The sequence below is a fragment of the Trifolium pratense genome, linkage group LG2, assembly GCF_020283565.1.
Source record: "Trifolium pratense cultivar HEN17-A07 linkage group LG2, ARS_RC_1.1, whole genome shotgun sequence".
NCBI lineage: Eukaryota > Viridiplantae > Streptophyta > Magnoliopsida > Fabales > Fabaceae > Trifolium > Trifolium pratense.
This window is the reverse complement of record NC_060060.1, coordinates 13,015,156-13,036,907: the sequence shown is the minus strand read 5'-3', so window position 1 is coordinate 13,036,907 and position 21,752 is coordinate 13,015,156. Positions and strand designations below refer to the sequence as shown.

The window sequence follows — 21,752 nt, the reverse complement described above, 5'->3', positions numbered from 1 at the left end:
CGTTTCTGTTGAACCAATCAGGATTAGGAATGCCAGATTCTCTGATGGCAGGCTTACATAATTCTAACCCAAATCCTGACAGGAGTACCATGCCTTCCCCAGCAGCCTCTGTTGTGGGAAATAGGACTAGAGATATTGCCTTACAAAATTTAACCAATGTAACTATGATGTCTTTTCGACAACAAATGGACGAGAGTAATCATGAAATGGTTAATACTCTGACTTCACAATTGGGGACTATTTTGAACCCTTTAATCAACAATACAAATAATAATTATCAGTTGCTAGCCCATCAGATGGGGCGGATTGCAGATTTCTTTGGCACTCCTACAATGCCTAACCAAAACCTGCAGCCCATTCGAAACCAAACACAGGTTCAGCACCAAGGGTTTCGTGTGAACAATGAAGTTCCAAACGATCAAATACCACAAGTGGTACAAGAGGAACCACCGGCTCCAGTGGTGCACCATGTGCCAGAGCCTGAAGTAATTTTGGTTAATCGAAATCAGAATGCTGACGAAGTGGTTCGAAATGTGCAAAGAAATAATTTTGCGCAACAAGATAACTTGGCAAATTTAGTCGAAACTATTTTAACTCAAAATGGTTTCAATGTTGGCCTACATAGGCCTAACTTTATTTCCCCATTATCTGAATACGTGTTACAAACTGAATTGCCAAGGGGATGGAAGATCCCCAAATTCACAAAGTTTGCCGGGGACACAACCGAGTCAACAGTGGAACATGTGGCAAGATTTTTTGCCGAAGCAGGAAATTTGGCAGATAACGAAAATTTAAGGTTGAAATATTTCCCAAATTCCCTAACAAAAAATGCTTTCACTTGGTTCACAACTCTCCCCCCCCGTTCGATTCAGCATTGGACTCAATTGGAAAGGGCTTTCCATGAACAGTTTTATATGGGCCAATCTAAGATTAGTTTGAAGGAATTGGCCAGTGTCAGGAGAAAGACACCAGAGTCCATAGATGACTATTTGAATCGATTTAGGCTACTTAAGGCCAGATGCTTTACCCAAGTGCCTGAACATGAGTTAGTCGAAATGGCTGCGGGAGGCCTAGATTATTCAATTCGAAAGAAATTAGATACACAACATCTAAGAGACATGGCACAATTAGCAGATAGGGTAAGACAGGTCGAACGCCTTAAAGCTGAGAAGGCCAGATCATCGAAGTTTCAAAAGAGGGAAAAGATTGCTTATGTTGAAACTATAGATGATGAGGAGGAGGAATATGTAATAAACTATGGAGACTTAGAGGATAATGAAATTAATGTGGCCGAATTAAAACCTGGCCCCCCTTATGTCTGCAAATTATTAAAACCTTCGAATGGAAAAAATCCTGTCGAACCCAAGAATGATAAATTTGTTGCTAAAACTTATTCGTTTGATATAACTAAATGTGATGAAATATTTGATTTGTTGGTTACTGATGGCCAAATTGTTGTTCCAAAGGGATTGAAAGTGCCTCCCCTCGAACAGCAAAAGAAAAGAGGTTTTTGCAAATTTCATAATTTTTTGGGTCATAAAACATCACAATGTGTTCTTTTCAGGGATCTGGTTCAAAAGGCTTTGAAAGATGGAAGGCTGAAGTTTGGAGAGAAATCCGGACACAAGATGAAAATTGACGAAGATCCACTACAAATATCTGATGCTTCCTATGTGGAACCGGTCGAATGCTTGATGATCGATGCCATGGACTTATCAGGAGGCGCTCAATTAGTTTCTATTCCAGAGAATGAGTACTATGAGAAAATGAAAGTAGTATATCCTGGGGCTGAAGAGGAACTGATTGATTTTCTACAAAGGTGTAAGCTTAACAAGTCTGAGGTGATGCTTTGCCCAAGGTGTAGTGCTGTATTCGACAAGAAGGCTACTGAGGGCCTCAACAAGTTTATACCATTCAGAAGAAACAAAGAGAATTGGCCAAATTCAAGGCCAATGAAAAAACAGAACATGGCGCATGCTAAACCAATACATCAAAGGTTGGGCAACCCAAATACTTTTGTGCCATCCAACAAATCACCAATGAACAAATGGGTTCATGGTCCTGCATCCAACTTTGTCAGAAATTCTGTTGACAAAGGAAGTTCGAGTCATTCTGTCGATTCGAGGAAGTATGTTTACAGAAACAATTACAAGGGAAAGAATCCCATGACCCGCACACAATGGCGTAGGCATCAGCGCCAACAAAGGCTCTCCCTTCAAGAGACTCAAAAGACTGAAGACAACAAAGGAAAACAGGTTGTCGAAGTGGCTAGAAGGCCTCTGAAAGAAAGATTGACTCAACCAGAGGGTGATCAAAAGGTTGAGAATGAGTTTGAAGGAGAGAACATGGAAGATGAGGATCTCCTTGATTCAGATCCCGAGTTTGATGTGCTGGTGAACGTAGTTTCGATCCTCCCTGCTGAATATGACGTGTGGTCAGAAGTGACTGAAGGGGAGGATGAATTCGATGAGTCTGAATTGGCTTTACACAAGCCAATGTGTTATTATGTAATGAATAATGGCTGCTTAGAGGAACAGATGGCCAATTTTGAGAGGCCAACTGAGGGAATGAAGAATCATTTGAAACCCCTCTTTATTCAGGCCAAAGTAAACAATGTGGGGGTCAACAAAGTGTTGATTGATGGAGGAGCAGCAGTAAACCTGATGCCAGAATTCATGATTACCAAGATTGGTAAATTCTCTACTGACTTGCACCCTCACAACATCGTTCTTTCGAATTACGAAGGTGAGACTGGTTTCTCGCTGGGGGCAATTCAAGTCGATGTGGCAGTTGGCAGCACTGTTAGGCCAACTTTGTTTTTGGTTGTAGCATCGAAGGCCAATTATAATCTGCTTCTAGGAAGGGAGTGGATACATGGTGTTGGAGCAGTGCCTTCGACTCTCCATCAGAGAGTGAGTATTTGGAGAGATGATGGTGTGGTAGAAAATATCGAAGCTGATCAAAGTTATTTTAGGGCTGAAACACACCACATAACCAAGCACTCATTTGATAAGAAATTGGCGAATATATCGCCATGCACTGAACAGGGATATGCCTATGCCCCTGCTGATAATGTCTACCATTCTGTCAAATTGGATCCAACCCATGGATTCATTTGGGAGAGAGAGGAGATAGACGAAGGTCCACATGTGGATGAAGGCAAAGTCCGCCCAACTGGGTGGGACCTTGAAGAATATTACGATGACTAAGCCCAATGCTTGGGCCAAGATTTCGGCTTATATGGCCGAAAACAAGATAAAGATGGCTTTAGAAGCCACAATGCTGCAAGAAAATATGGCTATCGAAGCCAACAACTGTGAAAATGGCAAATTATTGCCAATGACTCAAAAAATGGACTGCATCTATGATGAAGAACCATTAGGATTTGAAAAGGATCCTTCCAGTTCCAATTAAAAGATGCAGGCCCAAGACCCTTTGGAGGAAATAGATATTGGAGATGGCTCTATCAAAAGGCCAACATACATAAGTGCCAATATCCCAAAGGACTTGCGTGATAAACTGGTCGAACTCCTTAAAGAGTTCAAGGATTGTTTTGCTTGGGATTACAATGAAATGCCAGGTTTAGACAGAAATTTGGTCGAGCATAGATTACCCATTCGACCAGACAAGAAACCAGTTAAACAATCACCAAGAAGATTCGCACCAGAAATCCTATCTAAGATCAAGGAGGAAATTGAAAGGCTGCTGAGAAGCAAGTTCATCCGGACTGCCAGGTATGTCGAATGGTTAGCAAATATAGTTCCTGTCATTAAGAAAAATGGTTCTCTTAGAATATGTATAGATTTTAGGGACTTAAATAATGCTACCCCCAAAGATGAATATTCGATGCCTGTAGCAGAAATGTTAATAGATTCAGCAGCAGGCTTCGAATATCTTAGCATGTTAGATGGGTATTCTGGATATAACCAAATTTTCATCGCCGAGGAAGATGTGGCAAAAACAGCTTTTCGATGCCCAGGGGCTTTGGGTACCTATGAATGGGTCGTAATGCCATTTGGATTGAAAAATGCTGGAGCCACATACCAAAGAGCAATGAACTCAATTTTCCATGATTTTATAGATACTTTTATGCAAGTATATATTGATGACATTATTGTTAAATCGGCATCACAAAATGATCATTTGGTTTGCTTGAAAAAGTCATTCGAAAGAATGAGAAAATATGGATTGAAAATGAATCCATTGAAATGTGCTTTTTGTGTGCATGCAGGAGATTTCCTTGGGTTTGTGGTGCATAAAAAAGGCATTGAAATAAACCAAAACAAGACAAAAGCGATTTTGGAGACTAACCCTCCAACAAACAAAAAGCAACTTCAATCCTTGTTAGGGAAGATCAACTTTCTGAGAAGATTCATTTCGAATCTAAGTGGTAAAGCTCAAGCTTTTTCACCATTGCTTCGACTCAAGAAAGAGGATGTTTTTACTTGGGGGCAGGATCAGCAAGAAGCATTCGATGCAATCAAAAGATACTTGTCTAATCCTCCAACTCTGATGCCACCAATTAGAAATAAGTTTATGAAGTTGTATATTTCAGCATCTGATACCACATTAGGTAGTATGTTAGCCCAAGAGGACGAAAATGGCGAAGAAAAAGCCATTTATTATCTAAGTAGAGTCCTTAATGATGTTGAAACTAGATATAGTAGTATTGAAAAGCTTTGTCTTTGTTTGTACTTTTCTTGTATGAAATTGAAGCATTATATAAAGCCTATTGATGTTTATGTTTATTCTCATTATGATGTTATTAAACATATGTTGCTAAAACCAATTTTACATAGTCGAATTGGGAGATGGGCTTTAGCTCTTTCTGAATATTCACTTTCATACAAACCTTTGACAGCAATTAAAGGCCAAATAGTGGCTGACTTCATTGTTGATCATTCAGCAATTGAATCACCTCAAAATTACATTGCTCTAGAACCATGGACTCTGTATTTCGATGGGTCTAGACATCAACATGGTACTGGGATAGGTATTTTGATAATTTCCCCACAAAAGATTCCTACTAAGTTCAAATACAGGATTAATGGTATTTGTTCGAACAATGAGGCTGAATATGAGGCTTTGATAGCAGGATTAGAAATATTACTAAGCCTGGGGGCAAGAGACGTTAAAATAAAAGGTGATTCAGAACTAGTTTTGAAACAACTGACCAAAGAATACAAATGTATCAAAGAGCATTTGATTCGTTATTTTGTCATAGCAAATGCGTTACTAAAACGTTTCGATTCGATTGATATTGAACATGTCCCTCGAATAGAAAATCAAGAAGCTAATGACTTAGCCCAGATTGCTTCAGGATACAAGGTGTCCAAAGCAAAGCTAGAACAATTAATAGAAATCAAAGAAAAATTGATTTCTAATGAGCCAATGCAATTGGAATTGTCAATACCAAAACTTGAGGGGGCAGAGATGTCACCAAATGACATAAATAATTCTGATAAAGAAATGAATTATGATGAACTCCAAATTTTGGTCATTGACAATTTAATAGATGGTGATTGGAGAAAACCAATTGTAGAATATTTGGAAAATCCAATCGGGAGTGCTCCTCGAAAGATCAAATACAGGGCATCAAATTATGTGATCATTGGTAATGAATTGTTTAAAAAGACCCTCGAAGGAGTACTATTGAAATGCCTTAGTGAGAATGAGGCCTACATAGCAATATCTGATGTTCATAGTGGGGCTTGTGGTTCTCACCAATCAGGCCATAAGATGAAATGGCTTTTAGTTCGACAAGGCATGTACTGGCCATCTATGTTAAAAGATTGCATAGATTTTGCTAAAGGTTGTCAAGACTGTCAAAAACATGCAGGAATCCAACATGTACCTGCAAGCGAATTACATTCGATAATAAAACCTTGGCCATTTAGAGGTTGGGCATTGGATTTAATTGGTGAAATAAAACCAGCATCATCAAAAAATCAAAAGTACATAATAGTTGGTGTTGATTATTTTACCAAATGGATCGAAGCTATACCTTTGCCCAACGTTGATCAAGAAGAAGTTATAAGTTTTATCCAAAACCACATTATTTACAGGTTTGGAATCCCTGAAACCATCACAACTGATCAAGGTTCAGTGTTTACTGGTCGAAAGATGCAAGAATTCGCCAGGCAAACAGGGTTTAAACTGTTGACTTCGACACCTTATTATGCACAAGCAAATGGTCAAGTAGAAGCTGCCAATAAAATTATTATTGGATTAATTAGAAAACATATTGCTCAAAAGCCAAGAAATTGGAACAAGACTTTAAATCAAGTCTTATGGGCGTGTAGAAATTCCCCTAAAGAATCAACAAATTCTACTCCATTTCGACTAACGTATGGTCATGATGCTGTGTTACCAGTAGAAATTTATGTGCAATCTATCAGAATTCAAAGACAAATGGAGATACCAACTGATCATTATTGGAGTATGATGTTCGATGAATTGGTTGATTTAGACGAAGAAAGGCTAAGAGCGCTTGATACTTTAAGCAGACAAAAAGAAAGAGTAGCAAAGGCCTATAATAAGAAGGTTAAATCAAAAACCTTTGACGTGGGGAATTTAGTTTGGAAAGTTATTTTGCCTATGGACAAAAAAGATAGAGTTTTAGGCAAATGGTCTCCAAATTGGGAAGGACCTTTTAAAATAATACAAGTATTTTCGAATGGTGCATATGAAATAGAAGAATTAACTTCAGAAAAGCGAACCTTGAATATAAATGGTAAGTATTTGAAAAAATATAAACCAACACTTTTAGAAGTTAATATTAGCACAGAATAAATATTCGAAACGAAATTGAAATGGCATAAACGAAGTAAAAGTGCCATAAAAGGCAATTGTCAAGGTTACAAACCAAATAAAACAAAACCAGATAATTGTTCGAGAAATAAAAACAAAACATCAAAAGAAAATCTAAGACAAACACTTAGATTTGAAATCAGCATAATGGTCCTTAATAAGGCCAACTTCGACAGTCTGGATCTTGATTGCGTCTTCGAGAGATTTGATCTCTTCTTTGATCACAGTGGCAGCACTGAAGTGGGAAATACCTTCTTTCGCAGCTTCGCGAATAGATTCTTGAGTGGTGGCAGCAACAGCTTCTTCAATCTTTGTGCGCTTTGCTTTCTCTTCGAGAATCTTTTTCTCTCGATCAGCAATCTCAGCTCGAAAAGAATCTATTTCTGCCTCCCACTTGGAAATATTGTTGGTACATTCTTGAATCCCAAGACCTGGTTGCTGAACTTGTGCTTTCATTTGGTCAACTTTTGATTGAGCAGCCATGGCCTTCTCAAATAATGCATCATAAGCAGCTTGTTGACCAACAAGTTTCTGAGAATTGCGTTTCAGGTTTTGCACTGTGGTAGCAAACTGGTCTAAGATCGATTCGAGCTGGATAACTTTTCTCAAGGTTTCGAGGTCAGTTTGAGGATTGTGCAACTTGTTCAAAAAGGACTTGTGCTTGAAAGCATTAGCAGGGTGTTCCTCAACTGATGCCAAGATGTCTCCATTGATGAAATCCGTATATAGCTTTGAAATCAGAGAGTCTTGTCGAACAGAAGAATTGATTTCTGAGTCTGAAGCAGTTGAATTACTAGGTCCACTCGAACTTACGGGATCAGTAGTTGTTTTAGAAATCAGAAGTTTTAGAGCAGCTTCAGGATCATGAATTTGCAAGGAAATGAATTCTTCTTCAGCGAGCCCTAGGCTTGTTGAGGCAAAATCCACTTTTGATGTTTTAAAGATTACAAACATCTTTAATTATATTTTAAATGATTCTGATCATTTTGTTATCTAACAAGTGCTTTTGAGTGGCATAAGATTAAATAGATTCTAACAAACCACTTGCAAAGTAAAAATCCTGCAAAGCTGTTTCAAGACCATTCTAAGAACATTCTTAGCAGACAGACTGCAGTTTTGACAAATAAGCACGTTTTGGAATAAGTGCTTTCTGGTTTTTCAAGTCAACTAAGAACAAAACAAATAAGCACTTTACAATGGATTTATGGACCAAATCACTACAGGAGATAATCTCTTTTGGGATCAACAACATGTGATGGAATTTAAGTATATGCTTTCCTAGTCACATATCATGAAGAAAACCATGAGCTTGATCAATTGTGGTATTGGCCAACCAATGAATACATCTGATATAATATCATGGACCAATCACAAAGGAACAACCAGATTTTAACTATGAGTTGTATTGTACTTATGCAAAGTACACAAATGGAACATTCTTCCATGGCTTGTCATAGAAGTACAATTTTGTCTCATATGCTATTGTACTATTCCAGCTGGTTTTATTCTCTTGCTAAGGCTACTACTGATCAGTCCTTAGAGCTATCTAACAGCTGCACACCACAAGGAAGGAAGGATGAAGGTTCATCTTATTTGCTGGTGCAGTCAAGACTGTTTCAAGACCAATGCAAGACTGATCCTGCACACAGTTTTTCAAAACCATCTCCAACTGTCATGAGTCCTGAGCATCCAAACGGCTATATCTGATACATGACAGTGGAAGGATGTAAGAAACAACTCATATACACTTGGCAACAGCTCATACTTATTTGGATCTTATGGATCAAAGCCAAAAGGAAATCAAGACTGTTCCAAGACTGAACAGAGAATCTGCACATTATGCAGAAGTTGTCTGCTGCATATAGAGCACTGAGTAACAGCTCTATTTTACTCTCTAACTGATATACTTGAAGGCCAAGCTTCAATCTCAAGCAAGCATCTATAAAAGGCAATCAAGTCCAAGGGAAAGAGCAAGAGTTTTCAAGCAATTCAAGTGATATAAATCCCATTCAATCTCTTTAGCTCAAAGTCCTTTTTAAGTCACTCTTTTGTATCATAATCTGAGTTCCAATCTCTTTAGAGTGCTTTCATCTAAGCTTCTCTTTTATAGTGAGTCTGAAATCAAGCTTAGAAACAAATCATCTATATTGTAATTGCTCAAGTCAATACGTGACTATTGATTGAGTGTTGATTGGTCAAGTTGACTAGGAAAGTTCAAAGCTCTAGGAGCTTTGGTAAGTTGTTGATCTTAGGTCAAGATCAAGGTGAATTTGTAAGTATTGGATCTGTAACTTTTAAGTGATTCTAGTGGACAAACTCACAGGAGGTGGGGACTGGACGTAACCCAAAGATTAGGGGTGAACCAGGATAACTCTTTGTGTTTATCTTCTTTCCCTTAAACTTTTATTTTCTGCAACTATTTTTACACAGCACAGATCATTCTTAGAACGATCTCACTGAGCACAAATAATTTTATCACTAACTATTTATTTTGTGACTTGAGTTTAAATTTTAAAAGGGTCACAATTCAAACCCCCCCTTTCTTGTGAAAAACTTTGCTACTTCAATTGGCATCAGAGCTCTGCCTCTAAAGGTTGAGCATCTAACAAGTGCTTAGAGGAAAAGATTCAGGAAGGAAGTATGTCAAAACCTGCAAAGTTTATTTCAGAAGGTGGATCATCAACTAGGCCACCACTATTTGAAGGAAATGACTACTACTACTGGAAAGATAAAATGGAGCTATTCCTAAGATCACAAGATAACTACATGTGGTCAGTGATTGAAAATGGAGAATACACACCATTGGCAAAAGATTCTACCACTCCAAAGCCTCAAGCTGAATGGACAACCACTGAAGCAGACAGGGTACTTTTAAATACTAAAGCTCAATTATTTATTAAAAGTGCTTTGTGCAGGGAAGAATATGACAGGATCATGCAATGCAAAAATGCTAAAGAAATGTGGGATACTCTCAAAACTCATCATGAAGGAACCAGTCGTGTCAAAGAAACAAGAATTGATATTGGTGTAAGAAAGTTTGAGTTATTTGAGATGAAGGAAGATGAATCCATTGATCAGATGTATGGAAGATTCACTATCATCATAAATGAACTCAACTCTCTTGGAAAAACATACACCACACATGAAAGAGTAAGAAAGGTACTAAGATGTCTACCTAAAGAATGGAGGCATATAGTAACAGCCATCACAGAGTCAAAAACTCTCTCTGAAGTTAAAATGGAGGACTTAATTGGTTCTCTTAAAGCTCATGAAGCAATACTTCAAGAGGATAAATCTCCAAAGAAAAAGATGATTGCTCTGGACTCTCAAACAAAAGAGTGTCTTCAGCAGAAAGAAATTCTTTTCAGCAAAGACTTGCTTGATGAAGATAATGAAGAAGAATTTGCTCTACTCTCAAGGAGAATTCAAAGACTCATGATGAGAAGAAATCAAATGAGAAGAACATTTCCAAATAAAAGAAGTAGTGCAAAATCTGAAGTTGACATGAGCAAAATTCAATGCTATGAATGCAATCAATTTGGACACTACAAAAGTGATTGTCCAAAACTCAAAAAACCTTTTGCAAAGAAATCAATGATGGCAACCTGGGATGAATTAGATGAACTCCCAGAAGAAGAAGAGGAACAAGAAGCAAATGTATGCCTTATGACAAGATCAGAAACACACGAGGTAAATGCTGAAACTTGTTCTTCTTGTCAAAAAACTGAACATTTGTTTGATAACTTATTTTATGATAGCTTAACTCTAAATAAAAAATATGATCAGCTTCAGGAAGAAGTAACCAAAATTTCCAAAGAAAAGGATGAATATAAAACTGAAAATGAGACATTAAAAGAAATAATCAAAAACATGGAAATTGCTCATAATAGAAAATTAGAAGAACTTAGAGAAAATCATAAGGAACAAATCAAACCTAACATACAAATAGAAAATAGAAAACTAAAGGAAAATATTTCAAAGCTTGAAAATGACATAAACAAATTTGTAAAGTCTACTAAAACCTTTGAAAATATTCTAGGATCCCAAAAATGCAGTTCTAGCAAAACAGGCCTAGGTTTTGAAAATTACAACAATCAAAAATTATACAAGAAACTTTTTGTTCCAAATAAACCCATATACAAATGCTCTTACTGTCATAAGGAAGGACATCTTGAACCTTTTTGTTATAAAAAATCTAGACAACAAAATTATCATAGGAAATACTTTTCAGAACGATCTCAGAACATTCTTAAAAAACAGACTAGAAACTCTTCTTATCAACTTAAGAAGAGTCATTATAACACTAACCATCAAGGACCCAGAAAGATATGGGTACCTAAAAGCATGCTAAAAACAAATGCAGGAATGTCTTCTCACAGTCAAGAAGAAGCCATGGTACTTGGACAGTGGCTGCTCCAGACATATGACTGGAGATAGACAAAGCTTTCTTTCCTTTGAAAAGAAAGAAGGAGGATCAGTTACTTTTGGTAATAATGAGACAGCTACTATCAAAGGTAAAGGTACAATTGGTAAGATAAACTCTGCTAAAATTGAAAATGTCCATTATGTAGAAGGTCTTAAACATAACTTAATAAGCATTAGTCAATTATGTGACAATGGTTTTGAGGTTATATTTAAACCTGATACATGTGAAATCAAACACTCATCTTCTGACAAAATTCTTTTCAATGGATCAAGAAAGAAAAATGTTTATATCATATACTTAGATGAACTCCCTGATGAATCATGTTTTGTGTCTCTTGAAAGAGACAAGTGGATTTGGCACAAAAGGGCAGGACATATAAGTATGAAAACCATTTCAAAACTTTCTAAACTTGATCTAGTAAGAGGATTACCAAAGATAAGCTTTGATAATGATAAGTTATGTGAATCATGTGCAAGAGGAAAACAGGTAAAAAGTAGTTTTAAAATAAAGGAATTTATTTCAACCAAAAGACCTCTTGAACTACTTCACATAGACTTGTTTGGACCAGTCAGAACCACAAGCCTTGGAGGTAAGAATTATGGTTTTGTTATTGTAGATGATTATTCCAGATTTACTTGGGTGTTGTTTTTAAAACAAAAAGATGACTCTTTTGAAGCTTTCAAAAACTTTTGCTTAAAAGTTCAAAATGAAAAAGAAACAAAAATTATCTCCATTAGAAGTGATCATGGAGGTGAATTTGAAAACTCTCTGTTTGAAACCTTTTTTAATGAAAATGGTATTTCTCATAATTTTTCTTGTCCTAGAACTCCTCAACAAAATGGAGTTGTAGAGAGAAAAAATAGAACTCTACAAGAAATGGCAAGAACTATGATAAATGAATCAAATGTGGAAAAGTATTTTTGGGCTGAAGCCATAAACACTGCTTGCTATATCTTGAACAGAGTAACTATTAGAAAAGTTTTAAAGAAAACACCTTATGAAATCTGGAAGGATAAAAAACCTAACATATCATATTTTCATATTTTTGGCTGCTACTGCTACATTCTTAATATTAGAGATAATCTGGGTAAGTTTGACTCAAAATCAGACAAAGGAATATTCTTAGGATATTCTTTAACTTCAAAAGCATATAGAATTTATAACCTAAGAACTCAAGCTATGGAAGAAAGCATGCATGTAAAGTTTGATGAGTTTGAGGAACAAACAACCATAACTGCTGATGAGGAAGAGGAAACTACAAATCAGAAAAGGAAAACTAATGAAATAGAAGAATCCCCACAAGCTCCTCCAAGGACATGGAAAATGGTCAATTATCATCCACAAGAACAAATCATTGGAAGTACAGCAGATGGTGTAAGAACAAGAAGAGCTACTCAGAATAAAGAAAACAATCTAGCTATGATTTCTCAAATAGAACCAAAATCCATAGATGAAGCAATTATAGATGAATCATGGATTGAAGCTATGAAGGAAGAGCTTCTGCAATTTGAAAGAAATGAAGTTTGGAAGCTAGTACCTAAACCTCAAGAAAATTCAATCATTGGTACTAAATGGGTCTTTAGGAATAAACTTGATGAAGAAGGAAAAGTTATAAGGAACAAGGCAAGACTTGTGGCTCAAGGATATAATCAACAAGAAGGCATTGATTATGATGAAACATTTGCACCAGTGGCCAGGTTAGAGGCAATTAGAATACTACTTGCATATGCATCTCATAAATGTTTAAAACTTTTTCAAATGGATGTCAAAAGTGCTTTTCTAAATGGATTTTTAAATGAAGAAGTCTATGTTCATCAACCACCTGGTTTTATTGATCAACATAGACCAGATCATGTTTTTAAGCTAACTAAAGCTCTTTATGGGCTTAAGCAAGCTCCAAGAGCATGGTATGAAAGATTAAGCACTTTCCTTTTAAACAATGGTTTTTCTAGAGGAAAAATAGATACCACACTTTTTAGAAAGGAAAACCAAAATGATCTTTTAGTAGTTCAAGTTTATGTTGATGATATCATCTTTGGAGCTACAAATGAAACAATGTGTGAAGAATTCTCAACCCTCATGCAAAGTGAATTTGAGATGAGTATGATGGGAGAACTTAGATTCTTTTTGGGTCTTCAAATCAAACAACTTGAAGAAGGAATCTTTATAAGTCAAGAAAAATATGTCAAAGATCTCCTCAAAAAGTTTAAGATGAATGAGGCTAAAATTATGCCTACACCAATGCATCCATCAACAAGTCTAGACAAAGATGAAAAAGGAAAGGATGTATCTGAAAAGGAATATAGAGGAATGATTGGATCACTCCTTTATTTAACTGCAAGTAGACCAGACATTGTCTTCTCAGTAGGGTTATGTGCAAGGTTTCAATCATCTCCAAAAGAATCACATCTCACTGCTGTCAAAAGAATTTTTAGATACTTGGTGGGAACACCAGATACTGGTCTATGGTACAAAAAGGGTTCACATTTTGATCTTATAGCATATTGTGATGCTGACTATGCTGGGGATAAATTGGAAAGAAAAAGCACAAGTGGAGCATGTCAATTTCTTGGAGAAGCACTTGTAAGTTGGTGTTGCAGAAAACAAAATACCATAGCACTTTCAACAACTGAAGCAGAATATGTGTCTGCTGCAAACTGTTGCTCTCAAGTGATTTGGATCAAAAACCAACTTGAAGACTTCTCATTAAGGTACACAAATATTAAAATTTTATGTGATAATACTAGTGCTATCAATTTATCAAAAAACCCTATTCAGCATTCAAGATCAAAACATATTGAAATTAAACACCATTTCATTAGAGATCATGTTAATAAAAAGGAAGTTGAATTAACCTTTGTTGATACTGAAAACCAGTTAGCTGACATTTTTACTAAACCATTGGTTGAAGAACGTTTCAATTTCATTAAAGAAAAATTAAAAATTACGAAATGTCCTATCTGAAGAACAGTCTTAGAACGTTCTTTGTTTTAGGTCTAAAAACACTTGCTCACCTTTAATTAAAATTTTTAAGTATGTGAAGGTAATAAATTTATGAAAACCGGTAGTACTCCCTACACTTTTTAAATTACTGTATTAATTAATAGACAAGTACAATTAGTGTAAGAACTAGTTAGGTTTTCTTAGAGTCCCAAGACAAATAGTGTACTCAAGTACACCTACTCCACTCTTAGCATTCTCAAGACAGTTTCTCTTATCTTCTCTCCTTAAAATCACTTTGTAACCGTTACTTCTTCACTCATCCATCTCCTTCAAAAATTTCGCAATGGCTAGAACCAAGAACACCGGTCGTGTCCCTGCTCCCATTCCTCCTCCAACCACTGAAACTGAATCACCATCACAACCGCCTGTTCCACCTCCTTCTCCCATCTCTGAAACCATCTCTGAACGATTCACAACCGCTCCTAACTCTGATACGGAAATTAACCAACAAAATCCAACAAATTCCTCAGTGGAATTAGGAAATACTGAGAAGATTATTGCTGAAACAATCATGAAACTGTCTCAGGAAGATGTGTCAAAATCAATTTCTCAATCCTCTAACCCTCTTCCAAAACCTCTCATTGTTTACACAAAATCCAAATCCAAATCAACCAAAATCCCTCAAGTAAGAAGATCAGCTAGATTGTTATCTAGTGGTGGAACTAAGAAACCTGTCATAGACAACACCATTTATGAAGTAAATGATAGTGACTCTGAAGAATTGGAAACCAACTCTCTCACTCGTCACACCAAACCCTTATCCCAAATTATTGAACCGTCCAAATCAACTCAAACCACCAAATCTGCTCCTGTCAAAACAAGAACTCCAAGCAAAGCTTTCCTTGATCATTTGGAAAAGTATGTTGCTGAAAAAGGAAAAACTTCAAGCTCTGAAGAAGAAGAAGCTGAGAAAAACTCAGATGATAATGGAGAAAAAGGGAAATCTCCAGAAATTGAAGAACCAACTTTGACTCAACTGCTGCCCAAGAACATGGTAATTCCTCTCATTCACTACTCTGAAAGAGAAGACTTTGATTTATTCTGGAATGGGAAACCTGTTCCTAGCTGTAGGTATTATGACTTTGCAAACCTAGCTAGTGGGGGTATTGATGTGATGAAGCTTACTGAATCACAGGGTTGGACTCACCTGTTTAGAATGAGAGAAACTGTATACCCTAGAGTAGTTCAAGCCTTCTATTTCAATGCCAAAGTTGATCCTGAGAATGATCAAATTAAGTCAACCCTCAGAAATGTTGAGATCATTCTAACCCCTGAGATTTTAGGAAATTATCTCAATTTACCCACGGATGGAGCCAAGTTGAATGGAGATACTTGGTACTCTGCAGCTCAAGTTAACAAGAAGGATTTAATCCAAGAAATGTTTGTTGCTGAAGGAGCAAAACTACCTCAACCCCCTGCCTCCTACCTCAAAACTGAATACAAAGTGTTGTTCAATATGGTTCAAAACCACATCTTTCCAAGGATAGGAACTAGAGAGAAAGTTTATGATGGGGATTTAATGGTTATGCATCATCTGGGAACTGGGAAAAAGCTGAATTTACCCTATGTCATCATCCATAACATGATTGAAGCTGCATCTTCTGGTTCTAAGAAAATTACCCTACCTTATGGAATGCATCTGACCAAGGTGTTTAGAGAATGCAATGTAGAGCTGAGAAAGGAAAAGAGTTTTAACAACTCTAAAGTTTTTGATCTGAAAAACTTATCTCATATGAAGAAAGCTGCTGATGCACCTACTGTAGGAGAGAAGAGGAAAAGAGAAGTTTTTGAAGCTGACAGACTTTTATCTGCAACTGGTACTGCAGAACAGTCTGAGAACGTTCTCAACATTGCTCCACCAGAAAATTCTAGCTTGGAACCTACTCCAACAATCTCTGTTCCATTTGTTAATCTTGATGTCTCACTTGGTTTTGATTCCAGCTTTGGATTAAACCTCCAACCCACTCTTTCTCAAAATGCTGCACATGTCCTTGAAGGATTGTCCACAAATCCAAGGTTTACCAACAAAGCCCTATTTTCTCCACCATTTTATGATTCTCAATCCAGCTCTGAATTTCTTAAGAGTTTGCTCAAAATTCCAAGTCCTGAACCCTCACAACTTCCAATTCCATTGTACTCTGCTGATGGTTCCTTACCTTCCTTTCCACCTCTGTTTGGTTCATTGAAATTCTTCTGCTCTTCTGGTCAAAACATTGAAGATGCTGCTCCACTTAATCCTGCTGCTGCTGGTCCTAGCACCAGACCTAAGAGAACCAAAATGGAGAAGGATGTTTCCAAAACCAAGAGAGAAACCACCAAGATTTTGGAAGCTATGATGCAGCAGAACAATCTGCTTATGCATATCATGCTTGAACAACAAAACTATCGCACCTGGCTCTGTGACCATGTTTGTCCTCTTCTCAATATTCCTCATCCTCCAGCTCATCCTCCTCCACACATTCCTGAGTTTCCTCAGCCAGAAAATGATCCATCATCTGATGCTTCCAGCCCTACTGTGTCTCCTTAAAAACCTTTGCAGTCCCTCCACTTTTTGTGATGACAAAAGGGGGAGAAAAAGAAGAAGAAGCTTGTTTCAAGAATGCTAGGATTTTAAGATTTCTGCTGCTTATGTATTGTGTTTGCTTTGTGTACTGTGTTTAAAATTTAAAACTTTTGATGACTAGATACTGTAGGAAGTTTTAATCTTAGGATAGAACTTCTAGCATTATGTAATCTAAGTCTTAAGCATCTGTCTTTAAATGTCCTGAATCATCTTTTGATCTTAATCTTGTTAAACACATGGTTTGTAATGCTTACTTGAAGTATGAATGATTAAGAATATGTTATGATTCAGACTTCTTTTATCTTGCTCAATTTTATCTTGATAATTTGAAATTGAATGCATAAATTGAGGGGGAGTTTTTTGATAAAAATACTAGTACATTTATCATTTGATTAAATCAGAAATCATTTTTAAAATCTAAATTAAAGAAGTTTGTCATCATCAAAAAGGGGGAGATTGTTGAGGCAAAATCCACTTTTGATGTTTTAAAGATTACAAACATCTTTAATTATATTTTAAATGATTCTGATCATTTTGTTATCTAACAAGTGCTTTTGAGTGGCATAAGATTAAATAGATTCTAACAAACCACTTGCAAAGTAAAAATCCTGCAAAGCTGTTTCAAGACCATTCTAAGAACATTCTTAGCAGACAGACTGCAGTTTTGACAAATAAGCACGTTTTGGAATAAGTGCTTTCTGGTTTTTCAAGTCAACTAAGAACAAAACAAATAAGCACTTTACAATGGATTTATGGACCAAATCACTACAGGAGATAATCTCTTTTGGGATCAACAACATGTGATGGAATTTAAGTATATGCTTTCCTAGTCACATATCATGAAGAAAACCATGAGCTTGATCAATTGTGGTATTGGCCAACCAATGAATACATCTGATATAATATCATGGACCAATCACAAAGGAACAACCAGATTTTAACTATGAGTTGTATTGTACTTATGCAAAGTACACAAATGGAACATTCTTCCATGGCTTGTCATAGAAGTACAATTTTGTCTCATATGCTATTGTACTATTCCAGCTGGTTTTATTCTCTTGCTAAGGCTACTACTGATCAGTCCTTAGAGCTATCTAACAGCTGCACACCACAAGGAAGGAAGGATGAAGGTTCATCTTATTTGCTGGTGCAGTCAAGACTGTTTCAAGACCAATGCAAGACTGATCCTGCACACAGTTTTTCAAAACCATCTCCAACTGTCATGAGTCCTGAGCATCCAAACGGCTATATCTGATACATGACAGTGGAAGGATGTAAGAAACAACTCATATACACTTGGCAACAGCTCATACTTATTTGGATCTTATGGATCAAAGCCAAAAGGAAATCAAGACTGTTCCAAGACTGAACAGAGAATCTGCACATTATGCAGAAGTTGTCTGCTGCATATAGAGCACTGAGTAACAGCTCTATTTTACTCTCTAACTGATATACTTGAAGGCCAAGCTTCAATCTCAAGCAAGCATCTATAAAAGGCAATCAAGTCCAAGGGAAAGAGCAAGAGTTTTCAAGCAATTCAAGTGATATAAATCCCATTCAATCTCTTTAGCTCAAAGTCCTTTTTAAGTCACTCTTTTGTATCATAATCTGAGTTCCAATCTCTTTAGAGTGCTTTCATCTAAGCTTCTCTTTTATAGTGAGTCTGAAATCAAGCTTAGAAACAAATCATCTATATTGTAATTGCTCAAGTCAATACGTGACTATTGATTGAGTGTTGATTGGTCAAGTTGACTAGGAAAGTTCAAAGCTCTAGGAGCTTTGGTAAGTTGTTGATCTTAGGTCAAGATCAAGGTGAATTTGTAAGTATTGGATCTGTAACTTTTAAGTGATTCTAGTGGACAAACTCACAGGAGGTGGGGACTGGACGTAACCCAAAGATTAGGGGTGAACCAGGATAACTCTTTGTGTTTATCTTCTTTCCCTTAAACTTTTATTTTCTGCAACTATTTTTACACAGCACAGATCATTCTTAGAACGATCTCACTGAGCACAAATAATTTTATCACTAACTATTTATTTTGTGACTTGAGTTTAAATTTTAAAAGGGTCACAATTCAAACCCCCCCTTTCTTGTGAAAAACTTTGCTACTTCAAGGCTGGCTGACAGCTTCGATGTTGAAGTTTCAGGTAGCAATTCTGATCCACCAGCCTCTGCTTCCTTCATGGCTTCAGAATCAAAGTCTTCCTCTGAGGAAGATTCATCAGCATCGACCTCGACTGTTGGATTTTCGTTCCATTCCTTGAAAGGAGAAGTCTTGTTATCAATCTCTGCAGACATAGGAGGCTCTGATTGATCTTGACTAGGCTTTGGTATGACTTTTTCAGAAATAGTGGTCTCACTATCTTTGATAGTATCATCACTAGACTTGTTCGATAGGACGTCCTGAAAAACAGAATCGAATATGAGGGAATATAACTTTACTTATTATAAATAAAAAAAAAATAAAAGTAAAGTAGTACAAGTACCTCTGGATTGTTGTCTTGCTGGGGCATGTGGTCCGATTCTTTGAATGTAGCATCAGGCATAGCAGCATCTTCCTGAACTTCAGCGTCAGGGATAGGCTCTTGTTGTTCATTCGAGATCGAAGGAGATTTAAGGTTGGTTGCAGAAGGATCACTTGCGGACTTTGACTTTCTATGTTTTTTATCCCGGGTTCGATCCTCTGAACTTTTCTTTCCTTCTTTCTTCTTTTCCTCTTTCCTCTTCGCTTTCCTTTCCTGCTTCTCTCTCTTTTCTTTCATCTTCCTTTCTTTCTCTTCAGTAGAAAGACTATCAGAAATAGTTTCTGGGATATTTGTTTCAATAATCACAGAAGGCTGGCCCCTCTTTCTCTGGAAACTTTGTTCTTCTTCTTCCTGCAAATAGAAGTCGAAACAAGAAGTATTTGAATTAATGGATTTGAGTTGAGAGGAACTTTGGACATAAGTTAGGAAAAACTTATACCTCTTCTTCGTCACTGACGACTATTGTGTTAGGTTTTGGCTTCTTCGATGGGCCAGTCTCAGTGGAAGGGACGTTGGTTGGTCTTTTACGTGCCTAGAAGAAGTGGGTTAGAAAAGTAAAGATTTAACTTAGAATGTTTCAAAGGAAAACAAGTTTCGATTCAATATGTACCTTAGAAGGCTCTTCAGTCTCAACTGACTTTGATGTTGTTTTCTCTTTAACTGTTTTAGCAGAATCTGCAGCTTGTTTTTTGGTAACTAGGAATCATAAGCAAAAGGTTAAATCGAAACAATATGAGAATATTTGGTAAGAGTGCATATATAGACAAAGTTACCTGTAGTCTTGACTTGCTGTTCGATTCTCTTTATCTGAGGTCGAGTAAACCCACTCTCCAACCTCGAGATAAGCACTGCATCTCCTAGGTGTTTGCTGTCGAAATATCGCCTCCACCAGTTGGCAAACTCTTGTGTACAGTAGTAAGAAAGGTTGAAGTCAAATGGCTCGAAGCCATAAACGTTGTCACGACTAATCTTCATGTACCTTTCATACAAAGTGGAAGTCACAGTTGTCCCAAGCACGATGTTTTTCTTCCTTATATACATGCTCTTTGGTCGAAGCTGTGAAAAGCCAAACTGTCTAGAAACCAAGTTCGGTTGATACCCAATTAATGCATATTCAGAAGATAGGGTACCAATTCGAATAGACAGAATAGTAGGATCTAAGTAGGCTGTCCAAGTTTCATTTATTTCCTCCTCAGCGTTAGGATTCAACACTGGTATCTCTTTGACGAACCAGGAGGGACCAATGGTTCTCTTCACAAATGGAGCGTGTTCAGGCTTGAATTGGTCGATGGCTAAGAAAATTTTCATGTACTTCATGAATAGCTGTTGAGAGTTCTGTTCAAGGGGATTAGGTTGAAGCCTTATTAAACGAGTACCTTCGATTTTCCTTTTAGCTATCGAAGCGTGATGTTCAGTGGGAATGAACAAACCAAGTTCTTTTTCAAAGGTGGCATTTAACCACAACTGTAATAGCCACATTGGCCCAGCAGCTTGAAAACATCCATCTGGCGCAGCTTTCTTCGATTTCGACTTGGCAGGAACTAAACCTTTCAGGTTATCACAAACTTCCCCAATCGACTCATACAGAGTTGCCAGCAGAAGGCGTCCTAAGGCAAAATGGCATCCTTCATGTATTTGCACAGCCATGGGTATAAATTTCCTAGCAATTTGGAGAGATCGAGAGCAAAATACATAATGGGATAGCCATAGAGTGAGAAAGGCCACATGTTCTTCATCTGAGACTTCTTCATTCTCAGGTCCTGAATGTTTGAGGATAAAGGCAGAAAAGGCGTTTTCTTTGTAGTTTAAAGTGATGTTATCACTAACATCATCAGGGCTGTAAGTTTTGCCAGTGGGTCTTAACCCTGTGATAGCTGACACATCGAACAGGGTAGGTGTCATCATACCACTTTTAAAATGAAAGGTGTTGGTAGATTTTTCAAAGAAATGCATCGCAGCAATGAGCATTTCAGGTTGGTATTTGGGTCCTATCCTAGAGAACTGTATTAACTCAAAGATTCCGTAATCTTTCCAGAATTTACCAAAGGATTGCTCTATTCGATCAAGCCAAGTAAGGTAAAGGCTATTTCCGTAATAAGGATGGGATCGAAAGGGTTTATAATTTGTCAGCATATATTCAAAGTTATAGGGTTTGCTATCAAAGATTCTAGGCTCGCAAGTTTCTAGACATGGAAATATCTCGTCTACTTCCCTAGTCAAGTTCATATCGTCTGGGATCGGACCACCGAAAGCATAAACATTTTCATCAATGGCAAAGGGAATCATTACCTGACTTTCCCAAATTTCTCGGTGCTCTTTGCTACCCTTGGGTTCTGGAACATACTTCATTCCATCATCAGCAACAGAGAAGTCGTTCCATTTTCCAGCGAAAGGAACTTGAAATTTGTTAGATGAAGACGCCAT

The 21,752-nt window shown here is 37.0% G+C and overlaps 3 protein-coding genes across 3 annotated transcripts; 2 read left to right on the top strand and 1 right to left on the bottom strand.

Annotated features, from left to right (window-relative positions):
- The first annotated feature begins 3,417 nt into the window (after positions 1-3,417).
- Positions 3,418-6,792, top strand: LOC123904219. The gene is made up of 2 exons (XM_045953905.1): positions 3,418-3,988; positions 4,862-6,792. Exons 1-2 carry the CDS (start codon positions 3,418-3,420, stop codon positions 6,790-6,792), a joined length of 2,502 nt encoding a protein of 833 aa, XP_045809861.1.
- A 2,595-nt stretch (positions 6,793-9,387) lies between these two features.
- On the top strand, positions 9,388-11,247 carry LOC123904218. Its single transcript, XM_045953904.1, has one exon. It carries the CDS (start codon positions 9,451-9,453, stop codon positions 11,245-11,247), a length of 1,797 nt encoding a protein of 598 aa, XP_045809860.1. The 5' UTR covers positions 9,388-9,450.
- An 8,658-nt stretch (positions 11,248-19,905) lies between these two features.
- LOC123904217 lies at positions 19,906-21,752 on the bottom strand. Its single transcript, XM_045953903.1, has 2 exons — positions 20,102-21,752; positions 19,906-20,024 (listed from the first exon to the last, which is right to left on the bottom strand). Exons 1-2 carry the CDS (start codon positions 21,750-21,752, stop codon positions 19,906-19,908), a joined length of 1,770 nt encoding a protein of 589 aa, XP_045809859.1.